The 22727-nt window shown below is 38.4% G+C and overlaps 1 protein-coding gene across 1 annotated transcript in view; it reads left to right on the forward strand.

Moving 5' to 3' along the window:
• Positions 1 to 22727, forward strand: part of UACA (uveal autoantigen with coiled-coil domains and ankyrin repeats) — a 119846-nt gene that overhangs the window by 52088 nt on the left and 45031 nt on the right. The window contains exons 2-4 of the mRNA XM_081085268.1: positions 11131 to 11264; positions 16199 to 16287; positions 22030 to 22094. Coding sequence (XP_080941394.1) covers positions 11131 to 11264; positions 16199 to 16287; positions 22030 to 22094 — 288 coding nt within the window. The remainder of the gene's footprint in view (positions 1 to 11130; positions 11265 to 16198; positions 16288 to 22029; positions 22095 to 22727) is intronic.

Here is a 22727-nt window from a genome sequence, read left to right on the forward strand (position 1 = left end):
GCTCATCAGTTTCTTGATTAGGTCCATGATACTAAAATTATTAAGATCTATGAATTAGGTACTTTTTTTCAGCATGACTCCTCTTGGTTTTAAGCAGTTTTCTATGAAAGTTTTGCTGTCATCCTATCTAATAAAAGAGTAATATGCAAATTAATCATCACTCCATCACTCCATCACAAAAATGGCAGCAGCCACGGAGCTGGAGCGAGCAGGAGTCTTGGGTTGCCCCCGGTGATGGAGGAAGCCAAGCTTCCCATCTGCCCTGGCTGGCCGTTGGCTCCGCTCAAGGTTACAAAGTTTCAATTATAGAAGATAAATAAATCCCAGATACCTGCTGGAAAAAAAGAAAAGAAAAAAAGGACAGGCTGGGAGCTTGGGTCTCCAGGGGCGTGGCCAGCCTGAAAATGGCCATCAGCCCCTTACCCAGGCTAGCCAGGCACCCCAGCGGGACCCCCTCACCCTGAAGGGGCTGTGGCCAGCCTGCAAACAGCCATCAGCCCCTCACCCAGGCTAGCCAGGCACCCCAGTGGGGACCCCCACCCTGATGGGGGTGTGACCAGCCTGGAAACGGCCCTCAGCCCCTCACCCAGGCTGGCCAGGCACCCCAGCTGGACACCCCCCCATCCGAAGGGGCTGTGGCCAGCCTGAAAACGACCCTCAGCCCCTCACGCAGGCTGGCCAGGCAGCCCAGCGGGACCCCCACCCTGACCCGGGACACCCTTCAGGGCAAACCAGCCAACCCCTACCTGTGCACCAGGCCTCTATCCTATATAATAAGAGGATAATATGCAAATTGACCCTAACCACAGAATGACTGGGAATGACTGGTCACTATGACACACACTGACCACCAGGGGGCAGATGCTCAATGCAGGAGCTGCCCCCTGGTGGTCAGTGTGCTCCCACAGGGGGAGCTCTTCTCAGCCACAAGCCAGGCTGACGACTGCCAGCACAGCGGTGGTGGCGGGGGCCTCTCCCGCCTCCTTAGCAGCGCTAAGGATGTCCAACTGCAGCTTAGGCCTGCTCCCCTCTGGCAAGTGGACATCCCCCAAGGGCTCCCGGGCTGCCAGAGGGATCTCTAACTGCCAGCTTATGCCCATTCCCCCTGGGGAATGGGCCTAAGCCAGCAGGTGGACATCCTCCGAGGGGTCCCAGACTGCGAGAGGGCACAGGCTGGGCTGAGGGACCCCCCTGAGTGCACAAATTTTTGTGCACCGGGCCTCTAGTCTCATATATTTCTCTTCTGGATAATGTATCAAAAGTTGCTGGTCTTCAGCTCATTGTAGCTGTAATCTGTTGAGTCTACCCTGTAAATATAAGTATTTTATATGGATTTACATGTATTTTAAAGTCTACTTGTTTACTTGTATCTATAAATTTCTTCTCAGGAGACCCTCTATTCTAAATAGTGAATAAATAAAGCAACTGTTGAACTCATTCAAGTTTAAAAAATCTTAATTAGACCTTTTAACAGAAAAGAGATTAGAGTTCAATATAAACCTTTTTAGTAATGGTCTTTTATGCATGGTAGAATTATAGGTCATCTCTATTTTCATATATAAATTTAAATCTATTACAAATTTTCTACACTTTTACATTTTAAAACATTTCATTATTTCTGAAAAAGTTATGAATTTGCAATTGATATTAATATGAGGTATTACTATTCAAACTTGTAAGTGATTTCCTTTATGTTGATTTAGAGTTTAAAGTTAACATCCATTTAGGTCTACCTAGTGAAATAACTGTTCTGTGTTTGAATGTTATATTTATTCTCTTTTTTAGAAACAGTATTTTGACTCTTCCCAGAGGTACTTGGACTTGCTGCTTCTGAGTTTGATGAATAGTTCTCTTTTTCAAACCAATGCAGTGCCCTAGTATAGAAATGTATTCATTACAATATACTAGAGGCCCAGGACATGAAATTCGTGCATGGGTAGAGTTCCTAGGCCTAGCCATCGATCAGGGCCAATCAGGGCCTTCCTTTCCCTGGCTGCCATCTGCCGGCTGGGGTTTTCCTTTGTTCCGCACCACCCCCTGGTGGTCAGTGCATATCATAGCAAGCAGTCGAACTCCCAGTTGACCGAACTCCCGAGGCAACAATTTGCATATTAGCCTTTTATTATATAGGTCTAGAGGCCTGGTGCACACATTTGTGCATGGGTGGGATCCGGCCAGCCCACCTCGATTGGGGCTGATCGGGCCGGGCCAGTCAGGGGGAGGGGATGTAGGAGGTTGGCTGGCTGGCCCCACCCCCTGGTCTAACTCCCGGTCGAGGGTACAATTTGCATATCAGCCTTTTATTATATAGGACCGATGCATGAAAATTCATGCAAGAGTAGGCCTTCCTTCCCCTGGCTGCTGGCACTGGCTTCCCTCTGGCACCAAGGACCTGGGCTGCTTCCCTCCTCTGGCCGCTGGCAGGCACCTGGGACCTGGGCTGCTTCCTTCCGGCCACCCGCAGGCACCCGGGACCTGGGCTGGCTTCCTTCCAGCCCCTGTCAGGAACGAAGTCCGGAATGACAACTGGTCTAATTAGCATATTACCCTTTTATTATTGTAGACTAGAGGCCCAGTGCATGAAATCGTGCACAGGTAGGGTCCCTAGGCCTGGCCTGTGATCAGGGCCGATTGGGGCCTTCCTTCCCCTTGCTGCCAGATGAGTGCCGCCCCCTGGTGGTCAGTGCACGTCATAGCGAGTGGTCAGACTCCTTGTTGGTTGAACTCCTGAGGGGATGATTTGCATATTGGCCTTTCATTATATAGGATAGTTCCTTTTTAGAATGCTTTTTTTTATATCATGGGGCTTTTCTTGTAAGTATATGACATTGACTTGCATAGATATGTTGAAATGTCAATAGCTTCATTTTAATCCAGAGTGAATTCATTATTTTTATTTTTAATTATGGTAAAAAACATATAATTTACCATTATAACCATTTTTCTTTTTTTAACAGCTTTATTGAGGAATAAATCACATCTTTATTATTATTATTTTTAATCTTTATTGTTGAAAGCATTACATATGTCCCTTTTTTACCCCCAATGAATTCTTCTAGCCTGCCCCCATCTCCTGCCCCAGGCCTTTATCCCCCTATTATCTGTGCCCATGAGTTATGCATATATTCATACAAGTTCTTTGGTTGATCTCTTCCCATCCACCCATCTCCACCTTTCCTCTGAGATTTGACAGTCTGGATCTGTTTTGTTCATCAGTTTATTTTGTTCATTAGATTCCACATATGAGTGTGAGATCATGTGATAACTGTCTTTCTCTGACTAGCTTATTTCACTTAGCATAATACTCTCCAGGTCCTTCTTTTTTTTACTGCTGCATAGTTTTCCATGGTGTAAATGTATCATAGCTTTTTAACCATTTATGCCATTTTAACCATTTCTATGTGTACAGTTCAGTAGTGTTAACTATGTTCACATTGTTGTGCAATTGATTACCAGAGTTTTTTCATCTTGCCATTCTGAAATGCTATACCCATTAAACAACAACTCGCCATTTCCCTCTTTTCCTAGCCCCTGGTAACCACCATTCTACTTTTTGTTTCTATGAATTTGACTATTAGTGGAATTATATAGTATTTCTTTGTTTGGGACTGGTTTATTTCACTGTCCTCAAAATTCACTCATGTTATAGCATGTGACAGAATTTCCTTCCTTTTTTATGGCTGAATAATATTTCATTGCATGTATATACCACATTTTGTTTATTTATCCATCAGTGGACATTTGGGTTTTTTCTAGTTCTTGGTTATTGTGAATATGTTGCTGTGAACCTGAATGTGCAAATACTTCTTTGAGACCCTGCTTTCAATTCTTTCAGATATATACCCCTAAGAGGGATTGCTGGATCATATGATAATTCTATTTTTAATTTTCTGAGGAATTGCCATCCTGTTTTTCATAGTGGTTGCACCATTTTTCATTCCCAGCAACAGTCCACAAGGGTTCCAATTTCTCCACACCCTTGTCAGTACTTATTATTTTATGTTTCTTTTATAGTAGCAATCCCAATGGATATGAAGTGATAACTCATTATGCTTTTGATTTGCATTTTTCTAATGATTAATGGTGTTAAGCATCTATAATAATAAAAGTGTAATATGCTAATTAGACCAGACAGCTGAACGACCTTCTTGATGAAGCCTGGGCTGCGAGGGCTGAGGCAAGCTGCCATGGCTGTGAGGGCCAAACCCCTTGCACGAATTTCATGCATCAGGCCTCTAGTCTTTTTATATGCTTTTTGGTCATTTGAATGTCATCTTTGAAGAAATGTCTATTCAGGTCCTTTGTCCGTTTTTTAATTGGGTTGTTTCTTTAGACTTCTCTCTCTTTTTAAAATCTTTATTGTTGAAAGTATTATATATGTCCCCTTTTTCCTCCCCTCTTCTATCCCGCCCCACCCCAGACTTTCACCACCCTATTGTCTATGTCCATGGACTATGCATATATGCATACAAGTTCTTTGGTTGATCTCTTCCCACCCACCCACCTTCCTCCACCTTCCTCTGAGATTCCACAGTCTGTTCCATGTCTCTATATCTCTGGGTCTATTTTGTTCATTAGTTTATTTTGTTCATTAGATTCCACATGTGAGTGAGATCATGTGATACTTACCTTTCTCTGCCAGGCTCATTTCGCTTAGCATAATACTCTCCAGGTCCATCCATGCTGTTTGGAGTTCTTTATATATTCTGCATACTAGCCCTTTATCAGAAATATGACTTGCAAATATTTTCTCCCATTCCATAGGTTCCCTTTTCACTGTGTTAATGATATCTTTCAATGTGCAAAGTTCTAAGTTTGATGTTCCATTTGTCTAGTTTTACTTTTGTTGTCTGTAAGGGTGTCATCTCTAAGAAATCATTGTCAAATCCAATGTCATGAAGCTTTTACCTGTATTTTCTTTTAGGAGTTTTATAATTGGATCTTAAATTTAGGTCTTTAATCATTTTGAATTGTTTTTGTATATGGTGTAAGACAACCTCACTCTTCTATGTGGATATCCAGTTTCCCCAGCATCATATGTTGAAGAGACTGTCCTTCCCCCATTGAGTGGCCTTAGCACTTTTGTTGAAGATCATTTGACCCTATATATCTGGGTTTATCTGTGGGCTTTCTATTCTATTTCATTGATCTATGTATCTGCCTTCATGCCAAGTGCCACACTGTTTTAATTATTGCGCCTTTCTAATATGTTTTGAAATCAGGAAGTGTGAGACATCCAGTCTTGTTTTTCTTTTTCAAGATTGTTTGGCTGTTTGGGGGGTTCTCTTGAGATTCAATATGAATTTTAGGATGAATTTTTTACTTCTGCAAAAAAATGAAATTTTGTTAGGGATTGTGTTGAATCTGTGGGTCACTTTGGGTAGTGTTGACACATAAAGTATTAAATCTTCCAATCCATGAGCACAGATGCATTTCTATTTATTGTGTCTTCTCTAATTTCTTTCATCAATATTTTGTAATTTCAGTGTATAATTCTTTTACCTTCTTGATTAGTTTTATTCCTTATTGTAATTTTTTATGTTACTGTAAATGAAATTGTGTTTTTAATTTTATTTTTTGGATTGTTCATTGTAAGCATATGGAAACACAATTGATTTTTGTGTGTTAGTTTTGTATCCTACAACTTTGCTGAATTTATTTATTCTAAGAGTTCTTTTTCCCTCTGGTATTTTTAAGTTTTTGTACATACATATAGATCAGGTTATCTGCACACAGTTTTACTTCTTTTTCAATTTGGATGCCTTTATTTCCTTTTCTTGCCTAACTACTCAGGTTAGGACTTCCAATACTATGTTGAATAAAATTAGCGAGTGTGGGCATCCTTATCTTGTTTCCGACCTTAGAGAGAAAAAATTTCAGTCTTTCACTATTGAATGATTTTAGCTCTATGCTTGTCATATATGGCCTTTATTATGCTGAGATAGTTTTCTTCTATTTCTTGTTTGTTGAGTTTTTTTTTAATCATGAAAGATGTTGAATCTTGTCTAATGCTTTTTTCTAAACCAATTGATATGATCATGTGATTTTTGTCCTTAATTCTGTTAATGTGGTGTATTACATTGCAATTTAAATATGTTGTAAATCCCATTTATCATGGTATATAATGCTTTTAATGTGCTAGTGAATTCATTGTTTTGAAGTAAATATCAGACATGGGCAGGAAGCTAATAAACAGATAAACATCCTGTATAATAAAAGGGTAATATGCAAATTGACCCTAACCACAGAACGACTGGGAATGACTGATCACTATGACACACACTGACCACCAGGGGGCAGACGCTCAATACAGGAGCTGCCCCCTGGTGGTCAGTGTGCTCCCACAGGGGGAGCTCTGCTCAGCCACAAGCCAGGCTGCCAGCTGCCAGTACAGCGGTGGTGGTAGGAGCCTCTCCCGCCTCCTCAGCAGCGCTAAGGATATCCAACTGCAGCTTAGGCCAGCTTCCCACTGGTAAGTGGACATCCCCCAAGGGCTCCCAGGCTGCCAGAGGCATGTCTGACTGCCAGCTTGGGCCTGATCCCCCAGGGAGCGGGCCTAAGCCCGCAGGTGGACATCCTCCAAGGGGTCCCAGAGTGCAAGCGGGCATAGGCCGGGCTGGGGGACTCCCCCTCCCTGCAAGTGCACAAATTTTTGTGCACTGGGCCTCTAGTATAATATAATGGCAGATACTGATTAGCATTATAAAGAAAAGTAAAACAGGGCAGGAAGTTAAAGAGTGCAATCACCCTGGAGTTTGCAGTGGGGCTGTGGCTGTTTAGATACAGAAGTTTGAGAAGCCTTTTGAGGAAGTGACATTTAAGAAGAACCCAAATGAAGAACCTGAAGGAGGAATCTTGTAGGCACAGGGGACAGCAAAGGTGGAAATTTACCTAGAGTCTTGGGAAATATGTGAGAAGGAGGGTGTGAGAGTAGGAACAGGAGATTAAGTCACAGGCTGTGGAGGCTCAGGACAGTAAGGCATGTAAACCCTGAATCCTGAGCCTTCGCAAGGACAGCTCCTTATATGGCTTTGAATATTTGTTACAGGTTTCCCCTTTTCTTTCTATTTCCTTTGCCTTTGCTGTCCTATTTCTAGAAAGAATGTGCTTGCTTTGTTAACCAAAGGACAGATCCTGAGTTCTATTCCAGATTTCCTTTCAAGAAGGGTGTAATACAGTGGGTGGAGTCTCTGGGTCCAGCCAAGAATTCATTGTGATGTCTAATGTGATTTGAGGGGGGAAAAATCATTGTTTCAGAAATAATACATTATGGTCTATGACCTTATTATATATCTTATAATTAGACTATGTGCCTAATATTTTAAATGTAAGTAGTAGGAAATTGATTTTTTTATGACGTTCATAACAATTTTTAACCGGCAGCATGCATGTTCTATAGTAAGTATAGCAGTTACCTCCTTCATAAAAACAACGTGTTGGAATGTTTTGAATTCTTATGAAACACTTTTCCCAAACCTGTCTTTTTGGAGGAAGTATAAATTATTCTCATGCTGTTGAAGTAACTAGAAGGTAAAAAAATACCCTGGAGCTTGCAGATGTTTGTTGTGGTCCTTGATAATGTAAGGAATGTTGGTATAAATATGCAAAACATTATCAGAATGTGGAGAAATTATCTGCTTTGTCCCCAAAAAGGGTTTTATTTACAGTCTAGCTCAATGTTTAATATACATTTACCTCCTTTAGTATTTAATCAGTTTGGTTTTTTTAAATCCCAGAGTCCTGATAATTTGATTTTCCACTAATAAAATTCTTACTTGTCATATCAGGCAGGGGTCTAAACTTGGAAATTAAGAGTACTGAGTTAAATTTAAAATTTGTTGAAAAGTATTCATCATGATGCAGTCTATTTAATGTCTTGGCAGTGCCTCTGGCTCTTCTCATTTAACATGTTAGGAGACAGACTGGCAGCATTTGTAAACTGAAACCTTGTTGTGTGCAGGAGAGTGACAGGGGTAGGAAGGAAAATGGACAAAATTTGAGAGTTACTGTGTGTGTTTCCTTAAATTAAAGTGTGACACATTTGCTTAAAATAGAATTTTATATTCTGTTTACCAAGGTTATTATAAGTTCACCATAGATGATCCTAAGACTGAATGGAGCTGATTTAAAATATTATTTTGTGGAATAACCAAATTTGACTCTTAACAGTATTGTCATAATGTCACACAAGTTGTTTTGATAAACTAAGCATGTTTTACAATACGTTTGAGTCATTGGTCCCCCACTAGACCTGAAATTTGTTACTCAGAGGAGAAGCATGCATTTACAGTATATTCTTAGCTGCTGCTTGCTTTCTGTCACTCAGCTGTCAAGTCCTATGGAATCTAAAATAGACCTGACCAATGGGAGGAAGCCTCCACACTGTTTACAGATGATTCGGATGTGGTCAGTTTTATCCTGCATTACAGCGTCTCTGCTGCAGTGTTGAGGCAGCAGGATGCAGAGTGCACTTCAGATTTTCCACCGGAGTCCCTGACAGGGAAGCTTTGAAGGACAGCTTCTAAAGAATAAGAAATAGGAGGAGTTACAGTACCTGACTTGGGGCTGCTCTTATTCAAATTCTGCACAGCAAGGAAGATAATTTTCAGGCGTTATGAAGGCGGAGAAGGATCCTGAAGATGAAGAAAATATCGTTAGAGATCCAAGCTAAGTGTAGCACAGCATGGGGATTGGCGAACAGGGAGAGTTGTAAAGAGAGGGCCAGGTCACACTGATTAGGAGTTTGTCTGCTGGCTTGCTTTGTCAGCTACAGAGATTTGTAACTTAATTTGTAGTCGTTTGCTGTTAGCAACAAAAACTAAGTTCTGTCTATGATGAACTGTTGGTTTTCTTGTGCTCCTAAGAACAAAGTAGGTATCCCTGTAGTCCGGTGTAACAAAAGATTCTGTTGGCTTTGTGAACTGTATTCGTTTAAAATGTACTACTGTTTTATTAATTTTGGTTTCTTTGTCATATTCTTTCTGATTTATCTGATTGGGGTTAGTAATAGAAAACAAAAAGTTCTTGTTTCTTTTTCTAGGTTTAAAAATCACATAGTAGAATCCCCCCCCCCCCCCCTATGTAGTAGAATCTTAATAACTGAGCAGTATTTCTGTTAACTGGCAGTTGAGCAAAAGGGAAACCTGTGCTTGGTGGCGTAGCAGTGAAAATCACATGATAATATGAGACTCATCACCTTTAATTATCCTTTTATAAGTCTTACTTTTGGATTTTACCATTTTTTTAGTGTTTTAAATAGCTCCTTTCTCTACCAGCAAATTTACATGGAAATAAATTTGAGATTGCTTTAACTGCAAGGATAACTTAATCAGTTTAGATCAAGTATTTGTGTGACTTAATACCTTAGGTGTTTGAAAACACAGTATCCGAGACCTACATCTACTACTGTTCTTCAATTTAGAATCAGTAAACTGTTTGTTTTGTTTTAAAGCTAAAGAAAGCAGATACCTAAAATGTAGTTTAGCCTTTGAGTCAATAAGTAGAACTATCTCTACTCATAGTTGTCAGTTTGAATTTTTGAAATTAGAAGGAAGTGGGTTCATCTCCAAATTTGATGAATTTAGAGACAACAATTTTGAAGTCTGTGTAGGTACTTGAACCAGATTCTATTTCAGGAGTGGGTTAAAATTTTAAGGTATTTATTTTTTTCCATATTTAATATTTATTTTTTACTTCAAGTATTTAATAAATGCATTGCTTATTTAGCTAGATAATTGGCAATTTTTTTCTTTCAGTTTGGAGGGGATAGTAGATATAAAATAATCATATTGATCTAACACTTAGAGGATATGCCTCATATAAGTGATTAATTCCCCCCCCCCCCCGAAATTTATTATGGTATTTATGGACATAGGAATTGCTTTGTCAGTTAAGTCAAAAAACACGTATATCACTTTTTGCCCTAGAAATAATACTGGACTTAACACAGAATTTAGCAATAAGTTTACTCTATAATATTTTAAAAGGCTAAAATAATGTATATTTTAGTTCTGGGTTCTACATTTCTGCTTACTAAGAGAAGATCCAAGTTTTTGGTTTCAGAATGTCTTGAATGTGTTTTCTCCTATCAAAGCTAGGTTTGATTCGATTAGACCATATTTTAAAAATTGCTTTTTGTCTTCCTTGTAAATACATGTACAGTGAGATTTTGTTAAAATTAAAAATCTTTTTTTAAAACAAAAATAATGTATGTTGAAGGTAGATAAGAAGGAAGAAAATGAAAGTCACCTGTACCTATTATTTTACGATTTTTAAGTAGTTACTACTTCAGAGTCCTTTGTAGAGTTTTTTCCTATGTAGAAGTTTCTTTTTACCCTAATATAAGCATAATGAATTGCTTTCTCTGTTGAGTGTGTGTCTGTGTATAATTTGCCTTTTACTAAAGTTGGGAAGGAGGTTTTTGTTGTTGTTTTTAAATATGTTTTGATTTTTAGAGAGAGAGGAAGGGAGAGGGATAGATAGAAACACTGATGAGAGAAGAACATCATCCATCAACTGCCTCCTGCACATCCGAGCCCGCAACTCAGGCATGTGCCCTGATCAGGAATCAACCTTGACCTCTTGATTCCTGGGTCAGTGCTCAACCACTGGACAGGAAGGAGTTTTTAAAATGTGTGCAGAATTCTGCATCTAAAAGGTTTTGAAGCAGATGTAACCAGAACCAAATCTGAAAGCATGAGTTAGAGATAGGAAAAGCACACTGATTGTGGAAATCATGAGAAATCATGGTTGGGCTTGGCCATTTAAGTCATTTAATGTTCCTGGGGCCTTGACTTTTCATCTGTTAATTGGGGTGATAGTTTTAGTTTACTAGGGTTGTTTAAGTAATTTATGCCTGGCACAGGGTAGGTGTTCATCAATTATTAATTTTCTTTCTTTGTTCCGAAGGCAAAGTAAACAAAGCAGAGAACATGAGAAATATGCTTTTTCTCAAAAATCTAATTTAATATAGTTCTTCTTTATCATGTTTCTGAAAGGTTCTCTCTGTGAAGTTAGCACAGCAGGGAGAAGGAAATTTGGGATGCAGTTGGAAACTGAGTGGTGTATATGCAATATTGCTTGTCCTTTCTTCTTTAGTATATGATGTTTACTAATTTTTTAATTTTGTAGCATGCAGCAGATTGGAACAAATATGATGACCGATTGATGAAAGCAGCAGAAAGGGGAGATGTAGAAAAAGTGTCCTCAATCCTTGCCAAAAAGGGGGTCAATCCAGGCAAGCTAGATGTGGAAGGCAGATCTGTGTAAGTATTATTGATGATAATTTCCTAAAGGAAATTTGGGAAGACCCTTGGGAAACAAATGAAGTTTTGTAAATTGTGGTTATCTACTTTTTAAATTAAAAAGTATTTATCAAACCTGACATTATAAAATCTTACGAACATCACTTTGTTTTTTTTAAAAAAATATATTTTATTGATTTTTCACAGAGAGGAAGGGAGAGAGATAGAAAGTTAGAAACATTGATGAGAGAGAAACATCAATCAGCCGCCTCCTGCACATCTCCCACTGGGGATGTGCCCGCAACCCAGGTACATGCCCTTGACCGGAATCGAACCTGGGACCTTTCAGTCCGCAGGCCGATGCTCTATCCACTGAGCTAAACCGGCTTCGGCCGAACATCACTTTTAAACATTGTTCTCAATTTGAAAGATTTCCAAGCTAGAGAGAGAATACTAAAGTACTACCTGTAGTCTAGTTCTTTAGGCCTTGTGGCAAACCACAGCCTGCATTATTTAGTGCATTTGTTCTATAACTTTTTTTATGTTCCTTATCATATTTAATCCTCGCAGTGGCCCTCTAAAAGAAGTAGGAAATGTTTACAGAGCTGGGATATGAAACCAAGTTTCTGTCTTGAAAAGAGTTCTATAAATTGCACTGTCTTTTCCTCAAAACTCCCAATTCATTTGTATATTTGGGGAAATGAGAATTAAATTTAGTTTAAATGAAAATGTTTATAGTAAAAAGGAAGGCAGAACAGCTTATGTGGCTCAGGGTGACATAGGCAGCAATCCTTCCCTTTGCTGCTGTGTCACTGAGGACTATTGGCTTGTTTATATGATCTTTTCTCCCCTCCCTCCTCAGTCTTCATCACTTCCCTTTCTGCTTAGGATGGGGGTCAGTTGAGTTAAAGGGTAAACTCTAGGTTCTGTTACTATCATCTATAATTATAGCAGTTAAAACCAAATCTGGGAAACCTTCCAAAGTTAGAGCTGAAAAGTCTCATTTCCTGAAATTTCTCTCAGTCTTATACTTGCATGAATTTATTTAGAATATCATGACTGGCAACCAGATATTAAATATAGCAATGAATATTAAGAAAGGGATAGTTAATTCTTTTTTTATGTCTTTACATCCTTTTGTTTATTTATTTTTAAATCTTTATTGTTGAAGGTATTACATATGTCCCCTTTTTCTCCCCATTGTCCTCTTCTAGGCCGTCCTTGCCCCTCACCCCCTACCCCTGGCCTTCATCACCTATTGTCTGGGTCCATGGGTTACGGTTGATCTCTTCCTCCTCCCACCCCTTCTCTCTGAGATTCCACAGTCTGTCCCATGCTTCTGAGTCTGGATTATTTTGGTGAATAGTTCTTGATATGGGTCACTATCTTAGAATGCTTAGATATTTGAGAATAGTAAAAATAACAAAGCATGACTTAAAAAATAGTTTTTAAGAGCAATAAAGTTTGAAAAGTTTCAGTTTATTCTTTTAATTTTATCCAGTAGGCAATTTGATAGCTACAGAAACATTGGTTATTTTGAGTCCTACTCCTTCCTATTTTGACTAAATTTTAAGCTATTTATAGGTCTCACAGTATAAATGGTGAAATCTTAATATTTAAAACTGACTTTGTTTTTCATTTTTCCTGTTTTCCCTAAATACCAAGATGTTAAAAAATGAAGGGAATCTTCTTTGTGATTGAAAATCTTCACTGAAACCTTTCTTCAGTTTTGCCTGTCCATGCTTTCAGTGTTTTGAATTAATGGTTGCTTGAGTTTTTGCTCAGGTTTTTTTTGAATCTAGATCAATTTTGAGTGAAATTATTTATACTAAAGGTCAGAGTTATAAAAACTTGATATAATTTGATGAACTATGAACATAATTTTGTGAAATATTTGAGTTATTTTTGAGGTTTTCACTATAAGAAATAGAGTTCTTTCTGGGATTTATAGGATAAAATATTTTCCTTTTGTTACTCACAAACTGTATTCTCCCTTAATTAAAGCATTTTATACTTAGTCAAATACAACCTGTTACAAATATATTTTGTGTATAATGTATAATTATAAAAATAATTTTATTTTGGATGATTTGGGGGAGGGGGTTTAATTTGAAAATTTAAGACAAAAGCAACAAGTGCTCCTTGAACTCAATCTAATTTCAAAAACAAGATATTTGGAGCCTGGCCATAGTCACTGCAAGGATCTGTTTTCTTCCTGTTCACCTCTCTCCTAGGTTGCAGTCCTTTGCCAATGCAAAAGGGTCAGATTCACCCAGAAACCTCCCTGCCACTTGGAGAGCTATGGATTCCAATTCCTATCTCCCCAATCCCTCAAGCTGTCAGATGTGCTGTTCAGCTTTTCAGATGTTTTCTCTGGAATTAGCAATTGCTCCTAGCCAAAAATAGCCTCGAACACCAAGCCCTCCTCCTCTCTGGGCCTCTGGCCTCATAATTTTTCACTATCTTGTTAGCTTACTGCTGACTTCATACTTATGTCTTATATTTTATGTAGCTTTTCTAGTTGTCCTCAGAGGTAGGGATTGTCCAAATTTTCTGCATTTCTGTTATGGAAGTGGAAGTACATGTCTTGTTTAAAAAAGAAAATGTATTGCCTTTTTTAATTGTAAAAGAATATTTCTGTAATGCAGTTTTTTTCAAATTTCCTTGACAACTCTGTATACAATTTAGTGATTGCTATATCTTCTTTCTGATGCACATCTACTTTTAGCACACCAGGATTAATAATGCATTTTGGATTGTTGAGATTTCTACCCTTTAGTACATCATTAGTGTATAATACTGATTTATTTTGAAGAAAGAAGTCTTCCAAATTTTGTAAGCTAAGAAATGAAAACGGGCAAACAAAAAATATCACTAAGATTGTTGAGAGAATAAAAACCTGTGCTTGAAAGAAATTACCATTCCTCAAGAGGTTCTAATGGTACATTGCATAGGATAATTCCCCACTTCTATGCTGCAAAGAGATTAATACCCTCAACCTTATAGCATTTTAATTCCCGTAAAAGCAGAATTCATCCAACTCTTAAGAATATTATATTCCTTTTATCAGAAATACCTCTTTCTCTCTAATTCAAATTGTACCAAATCTGTTTAATTAGTAATGCTTGGTCTCTAGTTTGCATTTATATCCATCATAGAGATGCATGACTAAATGTTGTACGATCTTGAATTTGTAAACTCCAGATTTTGTCTTTAAGCATTCAGTTATTTAAATATGTGAGGGCTCATCATCTAACTAGGTTAGCGGTTCTCAACCTGTGGGTCGCGACCCCTTTGGGGGTCAAACTACCCTTTCACAGGGGTCACCTAAGACCATCGGAAAACACATATATAATTACATATTGTTTTTGTGATTAATCACTATGCTTTAATTATGTTCAATTAGTAACAATGAAATTGGGGGTCACCACAACATGAGGAACTGTATTAAGCCTTTTCGGTCCAACCTTGAGGCTGACTCGACAGACCAGGCGCTAGGAGCAGGTCTAACGTCGAGCAATAGAACATTAAAAAGTTCAACATTCAATCCCATCAATTAATTTGGACTAAACTGTTTGAATTCCAAAAATAACATTGGACTGCAAAAGGTTAAAGGGTCGCGGCATTAGGAAGGTTGAGAACCACTGGACTAGGTTGCTTCTGGGAATATAATAGGAAACAAAACAGACGAAAATCCTTGCTTTTATGGAGTTTATAGTTGAGTGGGAAGATATTGATAGACTATAAAGAAAATAAATCCTGAATTTATGTGTTATATTACAAAATGTGTAATTCTATATAGAGTAATAAAGGTGGGGTTGGGAACTGGAGTACTGAGGTTTCGGGAATGGGGAAATATAAATCCTTTAAATGATGTGGTCAGGAAAGACCCCTGATGAGAAATTCAGAGTGTTTCTGTATCCAGACACCTTTTCAGCACTTACTCATCCTTTATCTCCTGCCATCTCCACAGTGGTTATTGTTTAGGGCCTCAGTTTTATTTAAACCTAATGTATCACTTGCCAACAAGTCTTCTGTATTTACTTACCAGTTTAGATTTGGTGGAGTACAGTCAATGTAAGTTCTTATTGCATGCAAATATTTCTGTAAATATATTTTGATTAACAAAGTGTTAGATGTTCAGAGAAACAGTGGGATATTTTATCTTGTGTTTGGAATACTTGATGGCTTAAAGTTAATTTCTAAGCAGGCTTTACTTGCCTTATTAGGAAAATTGTTCAATTATGTCTGTTTAAAGGCTGGAACGCCTATATATCTAATACAGGAAAAAACCTATCAATCAGTTATACAGGTCCATGAGCAAAAGGAAGAATTAATGGTAGTCGTTGGTACTTTTGGAGAAGAAGATGATGCCAGTTCTTTTATGGTTTTTAAGTGTAATTTAGTTTGTTGTTTTGAAGACTTTTCTATCCTAGGTTTAATGCGATAGTTCTAAAAAGAAGGAATAGGATTTTGATGAGTCTTTGGCCTTAGTATTCTGCTGTAACTTCATTTGTTTGGGCAGTTTCAGTGTATTTGAAACTAAGCAAAATATGTATTTAATTTATTATATTTACTAGTATATCACTGCTGATAGAAAATTTTCAGTGTGTTTATTAAGTTTCAAGCACCAGTGCCTTCAACTTGAAATAATAAACTATAGAGTTAATGATTTATAGTACATATTTTCTATTATTAAGACTATTGAATATTAGAATATTCCATTGGTTCTAAGGAGGTATTTCTAGAAAGTATTGGCCCCTTATATATATTGGGGGTAAAATGAGTTTTTCAGTATATGGGATAGTGTTTTTTCTCCTTGTATTAAATATATAGGAGTTCCAGCCTTTAAAACATTTGTGTGTGCGTGTATTGAATAAAAGGTAACATCAGTGTAACAGTTCAGTTGACTTTTGGTAGTTTTATGGCATAATAAATATTTTCTTTTTCTTTAGCTTCCATGTGGTGGCCTCAAAGGGTAATCTTGAGTGTTTGAATGCCATCCTTGTAAATGGAGTTGATATTACAACCACTGACACTGCAGGTATGTTTGCCTCCATAGTCAATTACAAAACAGAAAGATACAAGCATTATCTAATGCTAATTTTCTTATTCAGACCTAAATATGATTTTAAAAGAGAAGTCCTTAATTTTCTGGTGTTTTTTTATTTTTTATTTTTGTGGGGTTTTATTTGTTTGTTTTTTTGTTTTGTTTTGTTTTTTTATATTTTTTATTGATTAAGATATTACATATGTGTACCCTCTACCCCCCCCCCCCCCCCCGCTCATCCCCTCACCCCCCCGTTGTCCATGTCCATTGGTTAGGCCTATATGCTTGCATATAAGTCCTTTGGTTGATCTTTCCCCCTTGCCCCCACCCTCCCCTACCTTCCCTCCAAGGCCCGACAGTCCAATCAAAGCCTCTCCGTCTCTGGATCAGTCCTTGTTCATCAGTTTATGTTATTCATTATATTCCACAAATGAGTGAGATCCTGTGGTATTTAACCGCTCTCCAGTTCCATCCATGCTGTGGCAAATGGTAAGAGTTCCTTTTTCTTCTTCCTCTTTTTAAAGAATACCTTTCAGCATTTCATATAATGCTGGTTTGGTGGTGATGAACTCCTTTAGCTTATTCTTATCCATGAAGCTCTTTATCTGACCTTCCATTCTGAATGATAGCTTTGCTGGATAAAGTAATCTTGGTTGCAGGTTCTTGCTATTCATCTCTTTGAATATTTCTTGCCACTCTCTTCTGGCCTGCATGGTTTCTGTTGAGAAATCAGCTGACAGTCGAATGGGTACTCCCTTGTAGGTAACTGACTGTCTTTCTCTTGCTGCTTTTAAGATTCTCTCTTTATCTTTTGCTCTTGGCATTTTAATTAGGATGTGTCGTGGTGTGGTCCTCTTTGGATTCCTTTTGTTTGGGGTTCTCTGCGCTTCCTGGACTTGTAGGTCCATTTCTTTCACCAGGTGGGGGAAGTTTTCTGTCATTATTTCTTCAAAAAGGTTTTCAATATCTTGCCCTCTCTCTCCTTCTGGTACCCCTATAATTCTGATGTTGGTACGCTTGAAGTTGTCCCAGAGGTTCCTTACACTGTCTTCATATTTTTTGAATCTCTTTTCTTTTTTCTTTTTCGGTTGGGTATTTTTTGTTTCTTTGTATTTCAAATCTTTGACTTGATTCTTGGGATCCTCTTGTCTGCTGTTGGATCTCTGTAAATTATTCTTTATTTCAGTCAGTGTATGCTTAATTTCTAGTTGGTCCTTTTTCATGTCCTCCATGGTCTCACTATACTCCTTGAGGGATTCATTAAATTTATCGGCGGTTTCCATAAAATTCTTGAAAAACCTTATAACGTGGCCTTGAACTCTATATCCAGTCGTTTGCTTTCCTCCGTTTCTGCCAATTGTGACCTGTTTCTTTGTCTCCGCATTTTGGCTGCTTCCCTGTGTTGATAGAGTGGCCCTGCGCGCCAGGTATCCTGTAGGGCCCAGTGGTTCAGCCTCCCCAGTTACCTGGGGTGGACACTCTTGGTGCACTCTTGGTGCCTTGGTTGTTGTAGGATCACTGGGAGGAATTGACCTCCAGGCCAATTGGCTGTGGGAAGCAGCTGTGTCTGAAGTGGGAGAATGGTCCCCCTCTGACCACTGGGTACAGTGGCTCCTGGTTCCAAGGAGGTGCTAATTCAGCCCCTGCCTGAGGCCACACAGCAGGAGCCACGAAGAGGCTCAGCTGTGAAGCAATGCAAGCCGCTGCGGGGCCTTGGGCCTTCTCTTGGAAGTTCCGGGTCTGCCTGGCTCGGCTGCAGTTAGGTACATTTACATGCAAAAGCCTCTGCCGCAGCCTCGGTGGGGCGGGGTCTCAGGGAGTCAAAGGGCGAAGAAAGCAGCTATGGTGATTCTCCGCGCACGGAGTCGTGCGTCTCAGTGTCCCGGTAACGGCTGCAAGCACCTCTGAGGGAAAGCCGCCCTCAAGTTCGCCCGCTGCCGCCTGACAGACCAGCCTCTCCCCGTATGAGTCCTGGGTCCCCAGAGACTTCCCAGAACCGGAGATCAGAGCAGTCGGGAGCTTGTGATTCAAAAAGACAGCCGCGTGCTCAGGTGCCACCCCCTTTCCGCGCGCGCGAGCCGCCGCTGTACCTCTGCACTCAGCCTCCGCAGCTCCTCTGGCTCTCAGCGTGCTTTTCTTTTCTTCTAGTTGTAGAAATTACACTCAGCCAGCCTTCCTGTTGTTCTGGATGATGCTTGCTCCGTCCTTTGGGATATTTTTCAATCGTTGTGTGAGGCGACTATTTCCCGGTGTTTATCTATGCCGCCATCTTAGTTTCTCCTCTGTTTGTTTGTTTTTTAAGTAGTTGAGAAAAGATTTACTTCTGAGGTATCATGAGGGAGAGGTCAAGTACCCTAATTCTTTAGTAGAAAGGATTACTGAACTGATGAGCAATTGAAGACCTGAAGTCCAGTGCTGGTCTTGGTAGTGTAATAGTATCTTAAAATCTCAGGTTTTGAGGAACCATTCGGGGCCATTTAGTTTATACTCATTCTGTTCAGTATATGAATCCTCTATGTTGTAAGGTCACTTGGCATTTGGTTGGATATGCTTTGTGATGGGAACTAACTGCCTCATAACAACAAGAGCATTACCAATAATGATCATAACAAGAATGGCTGACACAGAACATGGAAGTGCTTTATAGGTACTAACTCCTTTTACCCTACATCATCCCAATGAGACTGTGAGGCACGGGGTCTTTCAATGGATACGTCGCTGTCAGAGTCTGTGTTCTTAATTATTATGCCTCACAAGGAAACCTGTTCTATGTTTGGCTAGCTAAGTACATAAAAAAAATTACTTCTTGAAGATAGTTTAAGTCTAACCCTTACCACAGTTTCTGCTTAAACTTAGTCCTACCTATAGCTATCTTTTAAAATCTTACAATGTAAGTCTTTGTGCATATCACAAGGTAGACCTTAAGTATTTGAACACAATTATTGCTTTTCTTCAATGAGTATGTTAGTTTTCTGTTCATTAGGATGATTGTTCTCAGTTCTCTGGGACTCTTGATAGCTTATTTCTTTGCATTTCTACTTTGTTATTCATGTAAATAGGAGGTGACCTAGAACAGAGAATTTCCTTAATATTTTATTCTATGAGGTCATGCTTAGATAAATAAATACATTCCTATTGTGCCTGTACCAGGCAGTTTTGAGAACCGTGGCTTGGTAATATAGCTTGATATCTGGTATTGTAATCCCTCCAACTTTGTTCTTTTTTCTCAGGATTGCTGTGGCTTTTCTAGGTCTTTTTCATTCCAGATGAATTTTTGGAGAGTTTGTTCTAGATCTTTGAAGTATGCTGTTGGTATTTTAATGGGGGTTGCATTAAATCTGTAGATTGCTTTGAGTAGTATGGACATTTTAATGATGTTGATTCTACCAATGCATAAACATGGTATGTTCTTCCATCTGTTTATGTCTTCCTCTGTCTCTTTTTTCAATGTCCTATAGTTTTCCAAGTACAGGTCTTTTACCTCCTTAGTTAAGTTTATTCCTAGGTATCTTAATTTTTTTGGTGCAATGGTAAATGGGATTGTTTTGTTTTTTTTTCTTTCTGTGGTTTCATTACTGGTGTATAAAAAGGCCATAGATTTCTGGGTGTTAATTTTGTATCCTGCTAAAGGGTGTCCCAAAATTCACGCAAGAAGTAATTTTGATAGAAAACACAGGTTTATAATTAAAAATTGTAAATTTTTTATTGATTCATAAAGTATACAGTATAAGGTTATGTATGGAATAGCATATTGGGTAAATGGCCTCCACGGCTTTGCTGGCACATACGCACTCTTTTGTTGAAATTTTCCATGACCGTTTTGCATAAATGTGGCTGAATTTTGATGAGGCTCATTTTCATCTTGATGGCTTGGTTAATTGACAAAATTGTCACATTTGGGGTTCAGAAAATCCACGAGTGATTGTTGAGAAACAAATGCATCCACTACGTGTCACTGTTTGGTGCGGATTTTGGGCTAGAGGCATCATCCGACCATTCTTCGAAAATGCGGCTGCTCAGGCAATAACAAAAGAGTGTGTATGTGCCAGCAAAGCCATGGAGGCCATTTACTCGATATGCTATTCCATACATAACCCTATATTGTATACTTTATGAATCAATAAAAAAATTACAATTTTTAATTATGAACCTGTGTTTTCTATCAAAATTACTTCTTGCTTGAATTTTGGGACATCCTTTACATTGCTAAATTCATTTATTAGGTCTAGTAGTTTTTTGATGGAGTCTTTGGGGTTTTCTATGTATAGTATCATGTCATCTGCAAATAAGGACAGTTTTACTTCTTCTTTTCAAATTTGGATGCCTTTTATTTCTTCTTTTTTGATCGCTATGGTTAGCACTTCCAGTACTATATCGAACAGGAGTGGTGAAAGTGAGCATCCCTGTCTTGTTCCATTCTCAGGGGAAATGAGTTTAGTTTTTGTCTTGGAACAGAACAGAGAACCCAGAAATCGACCCAAGCCATTATGCTCAATTAATACTTGACAAAGGAGGTAAGAGCATACAATGGAGTCAGGACAGTCTCTTCAATAAATGGTGCTGGGAAATTTGGTCAGATACATGCAAAAAAATGAAACTAGATCACCAACTTACACCATACATAAAAACAAACTCAAAATGGCTAAAGGACTTAAATGTAAGACGGGAAACCATAAAAATCCTACACGACTCCATAGGCAGCAAAATAGCAGACATATGTCGTAGCAATATCTTTACTGACACAGCTCCTAGGGCAATGGAGACTAAGGAGCAAATAAACAAATGGGACTACATCAAAATAAAAAGCTTCTGCACAGCAAAAGAAACCATCACAAAACAATAAGAAGGCCCACTGCATGGGCTTTGCCAATGATATTTCAGATAAGGGTTTAATCTTCAAAATTTACAGAGAACTCAAAAACTCAACAAAAGGAAGATAAATGATCCAATCAAAAAATGGGCAAAGGACCTAAATAAACACTTTTTGAAAGAGGACATACAGAAGGCCGAGAGACATATGAAAACATGCTCAAAGTCACTAATGATCCGAGAGATGTAAATCAAACCAACAATGAGATACCATGTCACACCTGTCAGAATGGCTATCATCAACAAACAACAAGTGCTGGCGAGGATGTGGAGAAAAAGGAACCCTCATGCACTGCTGGTGGGAATGCAGGCTGGTGCAACCACTATGGGAAACAGTATGGCATTTCCTCAAAATATTAAAAATGGAACTTCCATTTGACCCAGTAATTCCACTTCTAGGAATATATTCCAGGAAAACAGAAACACCAATCAGAAAGGATATATGCACCCCTATGTTCATAGCAGCACAATTTACAATAGCTAAGATTTGGAAACAGCCTAAGTGCCCATCAGCAGATGAATGGATTAGAAAACTGTGGGACATCTATATGATGGAATACTACACTGCTATTAATAAAAGGAATTCTTACCATTTGCAACAACATGGATGGAACTGGAGAGCATTATGCTAAGCGAAATATGCCAGTCAGAGCATATGTGCCAGCAAAGCCATGGAAACCATTTAATTTTTCTTCCCACCTTCATTTTTTGGTGTGTACAATTATATCTTAAAATATCAACCCAGATGAAACATCTTAGAAACTGAAAGCATGCTTACAAATTAAGTATCCTGTCAATTACCTTTGAAAAAATGAATCATATTTCTGTGGAAAAATTCTCATGTATTTTAAATTATTTCTTTTATAGGAAGAAATGCTCTTCACCTGGCTGCAAAGTATGGACATGCATTGTGCCTACAAAAACTTCTACAGGTAGTAAAAGTGGTTAATATTTTGGCTTTATTATTTTAATTGCAAATAATAGATGTGTTTTTAATGTGTTTTTGGAATTTGAGATCAAAGAAAATAGTAGGCTAATTTTGACTATTAGCTTACATAATATTTTTTCCAACATTTGTGAAAGAATGTGAACAATAAAGAGCAAAAACTCTGAGGGAAGTGAATTGCATAACTCAGTGTATTAAAAATAAATAACAAAAGACATGGCCTTCCTGTTGACATTAGCTGGAGATTGGAATTTTTCTGTTGTCTGGTATATGGCAATAAGATAAAGCGAGACAACATAGGATCTATCTGTTTTTAATAAGCATCCATAACTTAAGCTAAATAATATTAACCGCTAGTTAAACATGTAATCAGGCAGCCAAAAAATTCTATGAACTAGTGGGCTGAATTTTCAGTTACAGGGTCCAGTCATACATTTTCATAAACATTTTCGCCACTAAGTTAAGCAGCAGAACTCATTTGTTTTTTCTGATTCAGTTCATGTTTTAACCCATGCGGGAAAAAAACATACAAAATCCAAACTATAACGTAGTTTATATGTACCAGGCTATTGTAATGTGCCATATGTTTTCCTGTTTGGTGAAATATTGTTAAATTTAC

Source organism: Myotis nattereri, assembly GCF_964212035.1.
Source record: "Myotis nattereri genome assembly, chromosome: 1".
Lineage (NCBI taxonomy): Eukaryota > Metazoa > Chordata > Mammalia > Chiroptera > Vespertilionidae > Myotis > Myotis nattereri.